The sequence below is a fragment of the Rhinoderma darwinii genome, chromosome 12, assembly GCF_050947455.1.
Source record: "Rhinoderma darwinii isolate aRhiDar2 chromosome 12, aRhiDar2.hap1, whole genome shotgun sequence".
Classification (NCBI taxonomy): Eukaryota; Metazoa; Chordata; class Amphibia; order Anura; family Rhinodermatidae; genus Rhinoderma; species Rhinoderma darwinii.
The window spans coordinates 79,387,532-79,402,405 of record NC_134698.1 but is presented as its reverse complement, the minus strand read 5'-3'; the positions used below and the strand labels follow the sequence as shown (position 1 = coordinate 79,402,405).

Below are 14,874 nucleotides of genomic sequence, written 5' to 3'. Positions count from 1 at the left end.
ATTCCTACGTGTGTATTTACGTGTTTTGTCTCCGTTTCCATCACGCAGCCGGATTCAGACTCCACAAAGCATTCCACTCCTTCAAACAGCTCGAACCCGAGCAGCCCGCCGAGCCCCAACTCCCCGCATAGGAACCAACTGACGCTGGACGGTCTGGATCAGTCTACCTGTGACGCATAGCGAGTACGCGCTCTCCGAGATGTGCGATCTTTATAGTGTGTCAGTCCCACGCAATAGTGCCAAGATGTATTGCACGGACCTCCCCATTCCCCACCCCCCTAAACTCCATTATTGTAGATACAACGTAAAGAAAGAAAAAAAAAAAAGGGTTTAATATATGTGATGGAGCTTTTATATGCAGAATGAGTTCACTGTTTCTAATATCCGTTCCGCTCTTTGTTTTACACTACGGAGACCTATAGGATGGTTTTATTTTGTACATGTTTTGTGTTTGTCACCCTTTTGTACGATGCTGCTAGTTTCTGGGACGCAACAAAGGAAATTACGAAAGCTGCTGCCCCTTTAAGTAAACCGGTGTCAGAGGTCTGATTAGGAGACGTGTGATATAGGAATGTGTAGATCATATAGGACCGTCGCCTATAGCAGTGTTTATAGGGCTGAGACTTAAATGGGAAAAAAAAGAGACCTCAACTCTGTGTTTTATCGGAGGTCGTGGCGCAGTGGTCTGCAACTACAATTCCCAGCATGCCCGGAGTAGTAGTTGCCGGTTCAGATTACTCATCGTGAAATAACGTTCTATCAAATCAGTATTTAAAACCTAATTCATTTGAATGAAATTGCGCCAGTCCTATAAAAATGCAAAGAAATGTTTTTTTTAAAAATTTTTAGGTTTTTGCGCACTTTTTTTTTTTGCCGAGACGCAAGTTTACCTGCATGCAGTGAGGTACGAGGCATTCTCGGGGCTCGTGCGGCGGTGATACCACAAAGCTTGTTAGGCGTAGGCAATAGATACAACGTAGAACTTCACATTGTGAAAACGGATGGACGGCAGCGCCGGTGACTGTGTACGGGGGAGGCTGTAATTGTAAAGTGCGGGTTCACTTCTAAACCTATTACAGATGTCACCTACTGAAAATGTTAGAAATGTAATGACCTTGTATAGAGTCATTATGCTCCATTCACATCCAGAGCTGCAGTCGAAATTCTGTTAGTTGGTTCCAAGGCTGGTTGTGTCTACAATGCGTGCGCTATTCATTTGTATTGTGTGTAGTCTTTATACTAGGCACTGTACAGTACAGGGGGGGGGAGGGGTTGTTGTTGACTGATTCCGAGTAGCAACCAGAAGTGTTATGCAGCTCTAGATGGGACTGGAGCACAGGACAAGAAAAAAACTTATGTTACTCAATATTATGTAGAAAGAAAAAAAAAAACCCTGTAAAATTTCCAAAAGTGAATCGGCGCTGCGCCCCCTCCACACAGATCCACCAGGAGGAGAAATATTTTTTATCGCTGCCTGGGAAGTCCTAAACCCGGCTCCATCTCATCTCCTGACACCGTGTCCGTTCTCTCTCTAAGGGGTTGTACAGAATTAGAAAAATGTGGCTGCTCTCTTCCTGAAGCAGCACCACCCTTGTCCACAGGTTGTGCGTGGTATTGCAGCTCAACGTCATCTACTGCAACAGAGCAGAGCTGCAATATTACATACGACCAGCCAGGTGCCATACCTATGGCCAGGTGTGGCGCTGTTCCTGGAAGATGGCGGCCATGTTTTTAGAATCATGTGCGGGTACATCCTACCTGTGAATCGGCCGTGGACTACACTACTTTTTATAATTTATTTATTTTTTAAAACAAAATTTGACCGCAACGTTTGTGAAGATCCGACATAGAAACATTTTTGCTCAACATCGGCCATAGCGGACCGTTAATCTTCTTCACTGCCATCCGGCCCTGCAGCGTGGCGGTCTGTCTCTTCCTCTCATACATGCTGCTGCTTCTTTTTTTTAAATTAAATATGGCGACCACAATAATTTGAGCCGAGGAGGTTCACCTCCCCCTCCTCTACCCCAGCACAGGAGGCCGAGGAGGTTCACCTCCCCCTCCTCTACCCCAGCACAGGAGGCCGAGGAGGTTCACCTCCCCCTCCTCTACCCCAGCACAGGACCTGTACATGCCTAACCTTTGCTTGCATGAGAACACGGAGTATTATCGTCAGTAGATTTCACACATCACATGTATATTTTGCTTCAGGTCCCCCCCGTGTATATTTACTCTTCGTGCTTCCATGTATAAAACATTTTATAATCCGTGACCCCGTTCCATTAAAAGCTGTAATTATTTTTGATTTTCGGTGGCAGATCCGCGTCGTCGCTGTCGTTACTAGCGTGCCTTGCGTGCCAATTCTCTTTGACAGTCGGATTGTCATTAATTAAATTTCATTGGGCGGATGATGAGGATGATCTTTCTCTGAGACACTGTATAGGACTTGCACTTATTTTTTAAGTTTTTAAAAAAAAAAAAAAAATAGTGACTTGGTCTCCAAGGACTTTTTGTCGCGTGATTGGTCGCCCCTGTGCTTTAGAGGGAGGGAGGCCTCTTATGGGGGGCCGCACACTACTGCTATGGAGGGCTCTGGTTCTTACTTTGTTTTTAGTGGGGGGGGTTTCTTTTTTTGTTTTTTTTTTAATGTACTTTGTCTTTGTAATTATAAATTGTTTTTTGTTTGTTTTTTAAACATGTGACCTGTTAATAAATCAGCCGTTCGGAGCTTCGTACTGGTCTGTCTTGACATATTAAAACATTTTACTTGGAGGCGCCTCGTCCTGTCTGAATACGGGGTTCGCTTCTGTTTTGTTTTTTTGCATCGTTATTACTTTTGTGTTGTATATTTTTAGCAAAGGACGGAAACCCGGATCAATCATGATGGAAACCTGAAGCATTTTAATTAAAAATTCACCCGTCGCTGATTTGAAAAATAAAATTCTATTTAAATAGACCTGTATGACGCTTTTGATATGTTGTCTAAAATTTAAACGTAACTTATTAATAAAACAGAAATCCACAGTTACATTTTGTCTTTTTGTTAGGATGTCCTTCCTCTTTAATGACTTTGCTGGTCTCTGTTTTCTAAGCTGGGCGCTCGGGTCTTGGTTCAGCCATCAAACGACTGCCTCTCGTTTATAGAGGGGGGGGGCGTCCACCTTAAACAACCCCTTTCTGTATACCCCAATAGGGCATATGGGGTAACAGGAGGACCAGTGGCATCCTTGCGTTACCTAGACACCTATTGATTTCAGTTGGCACCATATGATGCCGTTGCCTCCAGTGAGAATTGCTAACTGGGGGGGTATTTGCTGGGGGTCCCACTGCTGGTAATCGGCATTCTGGGAGTTGTAGGTTCACAGCATCACAGGTTGGAGACCCTTACAGAACAGCTGCGTGAGCGAGGTGACCTGAGAACTTGGTGGGACCTTCTTTCCATCCAGCAGCATAATTGCAGGTTGTCAGGTCATCACTTTACGTCGGATCGTGGAGGACTCCCCGGCACTGTTGGCCATATATAGCCTCATCCTACAGCTAAATTGAGGCGGTTGCGCCCTACTGCAACTTTGTCAAGAATCAGTATTATCACAGTATATAGAAGAGACGGGAGACCTCAAGGCCCGGTAGTGTCAGGGGCGGCTGTCTGCAGCGTGGTGGGGCCAATATCAGATATTTGAGATAATACTCCACCCTATTCCCGCAGCCAACGGATCACATACAGGTGACGCCATAAGAAAGAGGAGGAACATCAAAGCAAAACAACAAATTTCATGAAAAACGATCCTCTCCCGGCGCCTGGTGCCAGCTTTGTCTTACTGGATTATTGAAATAAAATATTTTAATTATGTCTCCTATTCAAGGAAGTTTATTTCTGGTGGTGCTGCCAACGTCCAAACAAAAGTGCTGCCCCGATCATGCAAACGCCCCGATTCTCAGCGAGTTTTTGAGAAAAAGATTACATAATAAATATCTACCCTGTTTGACCGAAATGTGTGGATACTCCCTTATGGAGACAGGACAACACTTCCTGGACACAGCAGCTCCTCTCCTACCCCACTGAGTCCCATCCCTTTTACAGTCTTAGACCTGAATTACACGAGCGTGTGGGTTTTGCACACGCAAAAAACGCTGTGTTTTGCGTGCGCAAAAGGCACTTGACAGCTCCATGTGTCATCAGCATATGATGCGCAGATGCGTGATTTTCGCGCAGCCGCCATCATTATGACACTCCGTTTGGATGTTTGTAAACAGAAAAGCACGTGGTGCTTTTCTGTTTACATTCAGAGTTTGACAGCTGTTGCGCGAACCACGCAGTTCGCACGGAAGTGCTTCCATGCGGCATGCGTGGTTTTCACGCACCCATTGACTTCGATGGGTGCGTGATGCGCGAGCAGCGCACAAAGATAGGACATGTCGTGAGTTTTTTTTCAGCGGACTCACGCTGAGCAAAACTCACGGACTGTCTGCACTGCCCCATAGACTAATATAGGTGCGTACGACACGCGTGAAAATCATGCGCGTCGCACGCACGTATATCACGCTCGTGTAAACGAGGCCTTAGGACTCGTGCACACAACCGTAGTGGGGTGCACAGGCTGATTTGCGGCTTGGCTGGCTGGCGAGTGTCACCAGCGGCCGCCCGCATGTCATGGGCCGTGCACATTGCTGTGTGCATTCATTTCAACGAGCCTGGACCGCAAAATGCGGCCGTAATAAGACGTGTCCTATCTTTTTGCGGTCCAGATTCGCGCACCAGCTGTCAAAAGGATGAATGTAAACAGAAAAGCACCACGTGCTTTTCTGTTTACAAACATCCGAATGGCGTGTCAATGATGGCGGCTGCGCGAAAAGCACGCAGCCGCGCATCATATGATGCTGCCTCACGGCGCAGGTAAGTGGCTTTTGCGCAGGCAAAACGCTGCGTGTTTTGCGTGTGCAAAAACGCCACGCACGTCTGAATCAGCCCTTATAGTGTGCACTGGAAGAACTTTATTTTCTAGGTCTCGTTAAGTCTTCCTTCACACACACTGTTTGTGCAGCGCTTTTTTTGGTTTTTAAAAACGCCATGAATTCCAAGTGTTTTTTTTTCCTCAGGCGCAAACCTACCCCTGTCTGCAATTTAGGTTAGTGGTGTTTTTCTTAAACACCATCAGACAAAATGAAAAACAAGCCACACCACAAAATGCACGGCTAGTGAAGGGAACGGCGTCTGTTGCCACAAAGATTGTGGTGGTTTTTTTTTAGAAACGCTGCGCGTGAAGCCGCCATTAAGCCTGGAATAGACCGGTTAGTCAATTGTGGAGTGAATATGGACGGCAGCCGATCTCCGATAGAAAGCGAGTCTGAGCAGATGACAAAACATTGTGATGTTTTAGAGGTTTACAATTTTGTTTTGGGGTTTTTTTTTTTTTATGTAAAATACCTTAAACATCCAAATCGGAAACAAATGCCGGATTGGAGAACTGAAATCCACTTTCCTGCAGAGTGACTGCCTTTAAGTTATCTTCTCCAGTAGCCTGAAGAGCAAAGAAAAGAAAAATGTTAGGTTTAGTCTGTGTCCTGGAAAAATGTAAATAAAATAAAATCTAATGAATTGGATCAATAAAACACGAAACAGCGGTCTGCCTCCAGCTTTTCAAGAACACGACTGCAGGATCAGACAACACACATTGTTTGGTCTGTTACTATTGTTAACAGTTTCCAATGAATCAGCAGAATAGTGAGTGCAGCTCTGGAGTATAATACAAGATATAACTCCGGATCAGTACAGGATAAGTAATGTAATGTATGTACACAGTGACTCCACCAGCAGAATAGTGAGTGCAGCTCCGGAGTATAATACAGGATGTAACTCAGGATCAGTACAGGATAAGTAATGTAATGTATGTACACAGTGACTCCACCAGCAGAATAGTGAGTGCAGCTCTGGAGTATAATACAAGATATAACTCAGGATCAGTACAGGATAAGTAATGTAATGTATGTACACAGTGACTCCACCAGCAGAATAGTGAGTGCAGCTCTGGAGTATAATACTGGATATAACTCAGGATCAGTACAGGATAAGTAATGTAATGTGTATATATACAGTGACTCCCCCAGCAGAATAGTGAGTGCAGCTCTGGAGTATAATACAGGATGTAACTCAGGAACAGTACAGGATCAGTAATGTAATGTATGTACACAGTGACTCCACCAGCAGAATAGTGAGTGCAGCTCTGGAGTATAATACAAGATGTAACTGAGGATCTACAGGATAAGTAATGTGATGTATGTACACAGCGATAAATGATCACCCCGTGTACCGTATCGAACTTGTGGTGGGATCAGGGGCAAAGCTTTGTTTGGCGGCTGAAATCACACTGTGCACCAACCTTGTTATTTTGTGCTGCTGACTCGAAAATCGGATTATCAAATCCCCTGTGATCCACGGACGCCGTGTCTTCCATTCTAGAGACGTTCCTCCAAAAGTGGAAAGACCGAAAGTATGGGAACCTAAGGAAAGCAGATGTAAGATTTTGGGTGTAATGTCAGCGGCGATATTCCAATAAATGATCCAAAGACAACAGCAAGTAGTGTGGCCCAAACTCCAACACAACATCATACCGATCTAGAGCTCGAGAGCATAATGGGCACGAAAAAAATATATACATAGTGGTAGACTTAGAAAATATATGTTTGATTAAATCCATTAAAATACAAGATAAATAACAGATGGAGACGAACAAAAAGCCGAGTGTCACTAGAAAAGACCCCATTCACATCCATATGAAGGTCCGTGGTTTATAGGGGTCTTTTCTAGTGACACTCGGCTTTTTGTTCGTCTCCATCTGTTATTTATCTTGTATTTTAATGGATTTAATCAAACATATATTTTCTAAGTCTACCACTATGTATATATTTTTTTCGTGCTCAAGGAGCTCTAGATCAGTATGATGAAGTCAGAGGCGGAAGGAAAAGCTGAAGAATATGTCCATTTGTGGCATTGAAGTGCATGTCCATCTGATCACTGTCCCAATTCATTTACGTTCAGAGCGCCATTTTCCTGACACAGAGGTCCAAATCCCCTGCATAGATGGAGTTTATCATTAGATTTTATCCCACTAAACGGCCGACACCGCTAATTGGCAATAAGGTAAAGTAGAAGAAAGCTGCCAGTGTTGAATCTCGCTTGTATCAGGGTAAGAAAAGGGATTTTTTTTTTTTTCTGCCGCCCGCTGTATGCAAATTAATTTTCCCTTGTCTGCTACACTGATATGTTGCTACTCCTTCACCCCATCGCTGTCAGTCGTTTGGTAGGTTAAAAACTGATGACAGATTCCCATAAATGATAAAATTCAGCCTGCCTGCAGTCACCACTAGGGGGAGCTAACTGCATAATGTTTATACATTAAATGCAATAATAACAGTATACAGTGAGCTCCCCCTAGTGGTGGCTGCAGGCAGACACAATTTCATTATTGCACACTGTCTATGCAGGAGATTTGGAGTTCTGTATCAGAAAAATAAAAAACTGACAGCTATAAATGCATTAAGGGTACGTGCGCACACAATCAAAAACGTCTGAAAATACGGAGCTGTTTTCAAAACAGCTCCTGATTTTCAGCCATTTTTTTTTAGCAACTTGCATTTTTAACGGACGTTTTTTGGAGCTGTTTTTCTATGGAGTCAATGAAAAATGGCTCCAAAAACTTCTCAAGAAGTGACATGCACTTTTTTTACGCAGCTGTTTTTCAAAACAGCAAGTCAGAATAGAATGCAGTTTTTCCCATTGAAGTCAATGGGCAGATGTTTGGAGGCGTTCTGCGTCCAATTTTTCAGCCGTTTATGGCCCGAAAATAAGCTGTGTGAACATACCCTTAGATTTAAAAAAAAAAAAAAATACATCTTATACCTCATCAGACACTCAGACTGCTCATTTGTCCCATTTCCATGCTTTACACTGCAGCGCTGATTTTTAAAAAAAAAATAATAATTTGAATGTAGAAGGAGAGTGATTACACTCCACAGCTCAGTTCTTGTTACTCCGCTTTCATTTGTGGGCATGTGGCATTCGGTGTCTGTATGAGGAGAGTATTTTATTTACCTGCAGACGTCCATTCTGTACAGGAAATAGGAGGCGCCCAACAACGATAACCCGAGAACAACGCCAATGATAATTCCAGAAATGGCCCCGGCTGACATGGGTCCTTTATAGGGACTTGAAACGCCACCGATGGCAAACTGCATCTCTGTCTTTGTAATACCAAAAGACTGCCCTGAAAAACCAACACATTTTGTGTCATGGAAATAATCGCAGATTTGTCTCTTTTACACCATTGACGTTTTATATTGTGAAATTTATAATATTCTATTTTTCTATATAATATATACAGGGGCGGAGATTTATTAACCAAAATCCGCAAAAATTCATTGTGTGTTATACGAACTTTTACGTCTATCGAGATGGTTTTGAAGAAAGTCCAGAGAAAGGGGCGTGGCTAAAGAGTCATGAATAGCGCTAAATGTGGAGGTATATATATATATATATATATATATATATATATATATATATATACACACAGTGAAGGAAATAAGTATTTGATCCCTTGCTGATTTTGTAAGTTTGCCCACTGTCAAAGACATGAACAGTCTAGAATTTTTAGGCTAGGTTAATTTTACCAGTGAGAGATAGATTATATTAAAAAAAAAAACAAAAAACAGAAAATCACATAGTCAAAATTATATATATATATTTGCATTGTGCACAGAGAAATAAGTATTTGATCCCTTTGGCAAACAAGACTTAATACTTGGTGGCAAAACCCTTGTTGGCACGCACAGCAGTCAGACGTTTTTTGTAGTTGATGATGAGGTTTGCACACATGTTAGATGGAATTTTGGCCCACTCCTCTTTGCAGATCATCTGTAAATCATTAAGATTTCGAGGCTGTCGCTTGGCAACTCGGATCTTCAGCTCCCTCCATAAGGTTTCGATGGGATTAAGGTCTGGAGACTGGCTAGGCCACTCCATGACCTTAATGTGCTTCTTTTTGAGCCACTCCTTTGTTGCCTTGGCTGTATGTTTCGGGTCATTGTCGTGCTGGAAGACCCAGCCACGAGCCATTTTTAATGTCCTGGTGGAGGGAAGGAGGTTGTCACTCAGGATTTGATGGTACATGGCTCCATCCATTCTCCCATTGATGCGGTGAAGTAGTCCTGTGCCCTTAGCAGAGAAACACCCCCAAAACATAATGTTTCCACCTCCATGCTTGACAGTGGGGACGGTGTTCTTTGGGTCATAAGAAGTATTTCTCTTCCTCCAAACACGGCGAGTAGAGTTAATGCCAAAGAGCTCAATTTTAGTCTCATCTGACCACAGCACCTTCTCCAAATCACTCTCAGAATCATCCAGATGTTCATTTGTAAACTTCAGACGGGCCTGTACATGTGCCTTCTTGAGCAGGGGGACCTTGCGGGCACTGCAGGATTTTAATCCATTACAGCGTAATGTGTTACCAATGGTTTTCTTGGTGACTGTGGTCCCAGCTGCCTTGAGATCATTAACAAGTTCCCCCCCGTGTAGTTTTCGGCTGAGCTCTCACCTTCCTCAGGATCAAGGATACCCCACGAGGTGAGATTTTGCATGGAGCCCCGGATCGATGTCGATTGACAGTCATTTTGTATGTCTTCCATTTTCTTACTATTGCACCAACAGTTGTCTCCTTCTCACCCAGCGTCTTACTTATGGTTTTGTAGCCCATTCCAGCCTTGTGCAGGTCTATGATCTTGTCCCTGACATCCTTAGAAAGCTCTTTGGTCTTGCCCATGTTGTAGAGGTTAGAGTCAGACTGATTCATTGAGTCTGTGGACAGGAGTCTTTTATACAGGTGACCATGTAAGAGCTGTCTATAATGCAGGCACCAAGTTGATTTGGAGCAGTAACTGGTCTGGAGGAGGCTGAACTCTTAATGGTTGGTAGGGGATCAAATACTTATTTCTCTGTGCACAATGCAAATAAATATATATCATTTTGACTATGTGATTTTCTGTTTTTTTTTATATAATCTATCTCTCACTGGTAAAATTAACCTAGCCTAAAAATTCTAGACTGTTCATGACTTTGACAGCGGGCAAACTTACAAAATCAGCAAGGGATCAAATACTTATTTCCTTCACTGTACATACATATCGGCTACAAGGTCATGTATGGAAGAGAACCGTTCTGCACCAAAAGACAGCACAATGCCAGTAAGGGTCTGTTCACTGCGGGTTCGGGACAGACTTTTTACGCCGCATCTGGATTTACCCGATAGGATTTGATAAAATGACATTCACACGCGACGGAAACAAATTTCAGGGCACACAGCGGATTTGTTGTGGATTTCACCCATTGCAGGGCGAGATGTGCCAAATATATTCTGCCAAATGCGCCATTTAGATAGAACTTGTCCAGTGTTTACAGGGAAATTCAGGGGTTTTTTTTTCATTTGGTTTTTTTAATCCCTATATATAAAAAGTCTGGGAACACGTAATGCGGCCAGTAAGAAATTGGAGGATGGAAAAAAAAAAAAACCGTCAGACCCCCCACGACATGTGGGATTCTGCCAAACTATTCCAGGCGTTAGATACGTAAAATGAGAAAAAAAAATGACATAGTAATTTTTTCAAAAATTTACCGTGGGTTTCAATATCGGCCATGATGTCGTAGCCCAGCCGCAGAGCATCACTCCCTGCCAATGACCCTTCCTTCTGGTCAATCAGTACAACCTGGATTTTTAGTTCTGAGCCAAGGCGAACCGCCCTCACAATGGACGACGTGCTCCGCACTTTAGAAATCGCCAATTTGACGGAAGAATATTTTTTCTGTATATAAAAAGGAACAAAATTATACATTTTAAACAATTGGGGCACAGCCGCCTCGGAGTGAAAGGGTTAAATTGAATGAAAAAGACAAATAATTAAATCGCTCATTCACTAGAAAAGGGAAACGGTGACGACTTCAGCCCGAGCGCCACATGAATCCTCGACACGAGGGACAGAATATAGACGTATACACCGGCAGCCGCCACCAACATACAGTACAACCAGGGCCTAGTATTAGTATCATCACCCAGCTTTCTAACAATTCTGAACGGCCGACCTGCCTTAGCTGCTCCTATTTTTGCATAACTGGGCAACTTTGCCATTCAGGACTCTAGGAAAGCTGGATGATGACTGATCATGTGGTTGTCACCCAGCTTTGCTACAGTTCTGAATGTCATGACCTGCCTGGTTATATCCCTTGCTGCATATTGTTCTTGTCGAATAACTGGTCAGTTTTGCCATTCTGGACTCTAGGAAAGCTGGAAAATTAATAATAGATATAGATTAATACAGAGAATAGCACATTGCCTAATTATGCAGTAATAGTGAAGTGGGGGAGGGGGACATCTAGAAAATTCTGCAGGTTTCTAGGAAAGCTGGGTGAATAATCTTCCAGATTAAATGAGCGGTAATTTACCAGACTGAGGAACATGTGGACGAGGCGACTTCTGTACGTCTCTAAGTTGAAGACAGAGGAATATTCCAGGGAGAGGACGACGCCTGGTGATATATAAAAGGAAGGAGAATATTTGTATACAGAATTTCCAGTTGTGTGTGTATATATATATATGTGACTAGATCCCCTTATAGCATACTGTAGTGTAGACATATAGATTGAACCCTCATGCTGCCAAAGTTCTGTGCGGATTCGTTTCCTAATATATCTTTATAGCGGTCGTAGCCCAGTTTTTCTGATAGCGAGCGCCAAATCCTCAGGGCGCAGACAGTTATTTCATATAATATTGGTTACCTGCTGCCACCACTAGAGGGAGCTGACTGTTCATACATTGCATACTGTTATTGAGTACAGGTAGCTCCCTCTAGTGGTATATGCAGGCAGACAAAATCTTATCATTTAGCTGAATGTTTCTGGGGATTTGGAGCTTTATATCAGAAAAACGGAGCTATGAAGATATTTCAAGAAATGAATCAGAATATTGGACCTAATAGCTACCTAGTTGTTAAGTCGTCACGTAGCGCTGCACTGTCGATATGTTTATACGGCTTTTCATTTGTAGAATCTGAATTGTGTTTTTGTTATTTTATTACACGTTTAGTTCTGTCCCATGATGCAACTTCTAACCCTGGGTGGAGCTTAGTTAACAAATGGGCGGTGCAGTGACAACCGCTTTGAACACATTCCAACAATGATCCCTTTTTTAGGGCATAGTAATTCACGGAGTTAATTCCTTTTTTAATGCACTGTAATGGCGGCCATATTGGTTGTCACTCAGCTTTCCCGGAAACAGATAAAAAAAATGGATGAATAGAATTTTTAAAACTGGAGACTAACAAAAGGACTTCATAGTCTCTACCATTACCCTGAAAGATAAGGTGGTGCTTTTGATAAAAGGTTCCTCGCCATTTTCCAGATCACTGCTTGCTGTCAGTGACTAGGGTCATTCTGATTTTTAATCCAGAGGCTGAAAACCTCTACCAACCTACAATTGTATCCAGTCTAGACAATCCCCTGGATGTAAACTGGACTCCAGATTGATACAATGTATCAGTGCAGGTAAAATGTAACCGTGTGTTTCTGCTGAAGATGAGGGGGGTAGTGGTCTGTCTTCTGTGCGCACCTACCACAGATACCACAGCAGTGTCCTACAGGCTGCAGGGGATTTGCGCAGGTCGCCTCCGGACACTTGTTTCCGATATACTGGAGAAGCGCAGAACAGATTTCTTGGAGTCTCTAGAAGGAAACCACAAACACAGGAATTTGTACTTTCCCTGTAGATAAACACGTCAGCGGATTATGTGGTTTTCACGAGTACAAGTTGTTCTGAAGTGTAAATAAATCGCACCGTGTCCTCACCCCGTCATTGCCGCATAAGCAGCCGGTGACGTCCTGGCATCTAGAGTTGGCGATTTGAGGTTGTGCAGGTCCAGGGAACTGCAGCTTCCCAGTGGGCGACTTCAGATACTGCGAAAAGTCTCCATTGTTGGTGAATTTCTGAAAGATAAAAAAGGCAAATAATTGGGTAAAACAATTTTTCAAATTACGGAGGCAGAAGATCGTAGTAGACAATTTCATTTCAAACGCTGCCAGAAAAAAAATAACACTTAAAGGAATTGTCGATTTTTTGGGCAACCTTTTAAATGTGCATTATGGAGATAATATTGGGGTTCATCTGTTCAGGACCAGAAAAAACATTTGACGATGGCCATTGGGCAGGATGTAGTTCGTGAGCTCTGCTTTACACTGCAGCTCGGCTTGTTCAGATTGGCTGCTGTGTATAAGCACAAGCTCTGCAGGAAGTCAGTACAAGGAGAGATGATTACATTACAGTGAGGAGACAATTATTATCAACTGCAAGTAACTAAACCACCAATGAGGAACAGAAGATTATCAGATAACAGCTGTATATGTATATATATATATGTATATATATATATATATATATATATATATATATATATAGGAGGAGCCTCAAAAATGGGGAGGAGCCTAGAGTTACATTGCTTTTTTACGGAAGGTTTAGTATTGATCATATTCAATCCTTTTGAACCACTATGGCGGCTCACTATTGGTCCTGTCCTCAGGGGGGCGGGGATTTGACAACCTGATGACCGGTTGTCGCTGTATGTAGATCAATTGTTTCAATACCTGTTGGATCTCATAACATCTGATTGATCAAAGTGTAATAGACTGCAGAGGTCAACCAAGGAGAGAGACTGGGAGTTTATAAATATCTCACAATGTTTAGTGCGGACTATTAATATATTCTGCAGATTATTACAGGTCAATGGAAATTAGGAACTGAGCAATGTGCTGCAGATCTCTAGAGAGGCCAGTAACGTAATAACCTGCAGAATATGACAATATATAGCAGTCCGGTATAGAGAGGACAGAACAATGTGTTCCAGATGTCTAAAGATATCAGTGATGTAATAATCTGCAGAATAAATCAATATCTGTCAGGAGGTAGAGGGGAAAGAGCAACGTTCTGCAGATCTCTGGAGAGATTTGTAATCAAATTTTTAGAACAGATCCATATCAATCTCTCAGGAAGAAAATGGGAGAGAGCAACGTTCTGCAGATGTCTAAATGTAATGTGATGCATGAGGCGTCACTAGTGGGTGCAGAGTTTGCGGTCACACCTTGTCCCTGAAGCTTGAGGGGGCCCAAATTGTCCCTCTGCCCCATGTTAGAAGATCAGTACAGTGAATGACAGGATAGGTGGGGGCCCATTTACAGGTTTTACATTGGGGCCCAGGAGCTTGAAGTTAGGCCTCTGAAATCTTTACTATGCAGACTATTCCATCACATCAAGGGGAGGAGGGGCACAGATATGTTCTGCAGAGGTCTAAAGAAGTCAATGACATAGTAATGTGCAGGATATATCAGGAGGTACAGAAACAGAGCAATGTTCTGCAGATCTCCATAAAGGCCAGTAATAAAATGATATATTGATGAGAATCAGCCAGGGGAAGAAGGAGGGGAGCGATGTTCTGCAGATGTCTGTAGAAATGAACAGCAGGTAGCCAACAACAATGTGTGTGTCTCAAGGGGTAGAGGGAACAGAGCAATGTTCTGCAGAAGTCTAGAGAGAGGTGGGTAATGTAATAATCTGCAGAACATTATTGAAATGTAAAGGGAGCGGAGCAATGCTCTGCAGACGTCTTTCAAGGTCAATGAGGTAATAATCTGCAGAATATAATGACATGTATTTGCGTAGGTCGGGGAAAGGGTTAACACTTGGCAGTGGAGAATTTGTTATTGTATCAACAGTAGAAAAGAAAGATCGTTAATTAAAGTCTGAGAAGAAAACGCCCAGAAACCGGAGACGTGTTTGTGAAATCCGC

At 42.9% G+C, this 14,874-nt stretch overlaps 2 protein-coding genes across 4 annotated transcripts in view; one reads left to right on the top strand and one right to left on the bottom strand.

Moving 5' to 3' along the window:
- CDC42BPB (CDC42 binding protein kinase beta) overlaps positions 1–3,028 on the top strand; it is a 63,635-nt gene extending 60,607 nt beyond the window's left edge. For both annotated transcript variants that reach the window (XM_075844263.1, XM_075844264.1), the window contains one exon: positions 49–3,028. In XM_075844263.1, coding sequence (XP_075700378.1) covers positions 49–180 — 132 coding nt within the window. In that variant the 3' untranslated portion in view covers positions 181–3,028. The remainder of the gene's footprint in view (positions 1–48) is intronic.
- AMN (amnion associated transmembrane protein) overlaps positions 1–14,874 on the bottom strand; it is a 71,408-nt gene that overhangs the window by 9,636 nt on the left and 46,898 nt on the right. For both annotated transcript variants that reach the window (XM_075844265.1, XM_075844266.1), the window contains exons 9-15: positions 12,884–13,021; positions 12,652–12,760; positions 11,486–11,568; positions 10,662–10,848; positions 8,090–8,261; positions 6,378–6,498; positions 5,426–5,519 (exon numbers count right to left, since the gene is read on the bottom strand). In XM_075844265.1, the coding sequence (XP_075700380.1) occupies positions 5,427–5,519; positions 6,378–6,498; positions 8,090–8,261; positions 10,662–10,848; positions 11,486–11,568; positions 12,652–12,760; positions 12,884–13,021 (903 nt within the window). In that variant the 3' untranslated portion in view covers position 5,426. The remainder of the gene's footprint in view (positions 1–5,425; positions 5,520–6,377; positions 6,499–8,089; positions 8,262–10,661; positions 10,849–11,485; positions 11,569–12,651; positions 12,761–12,883; positions 13,022–14,874) is intronic.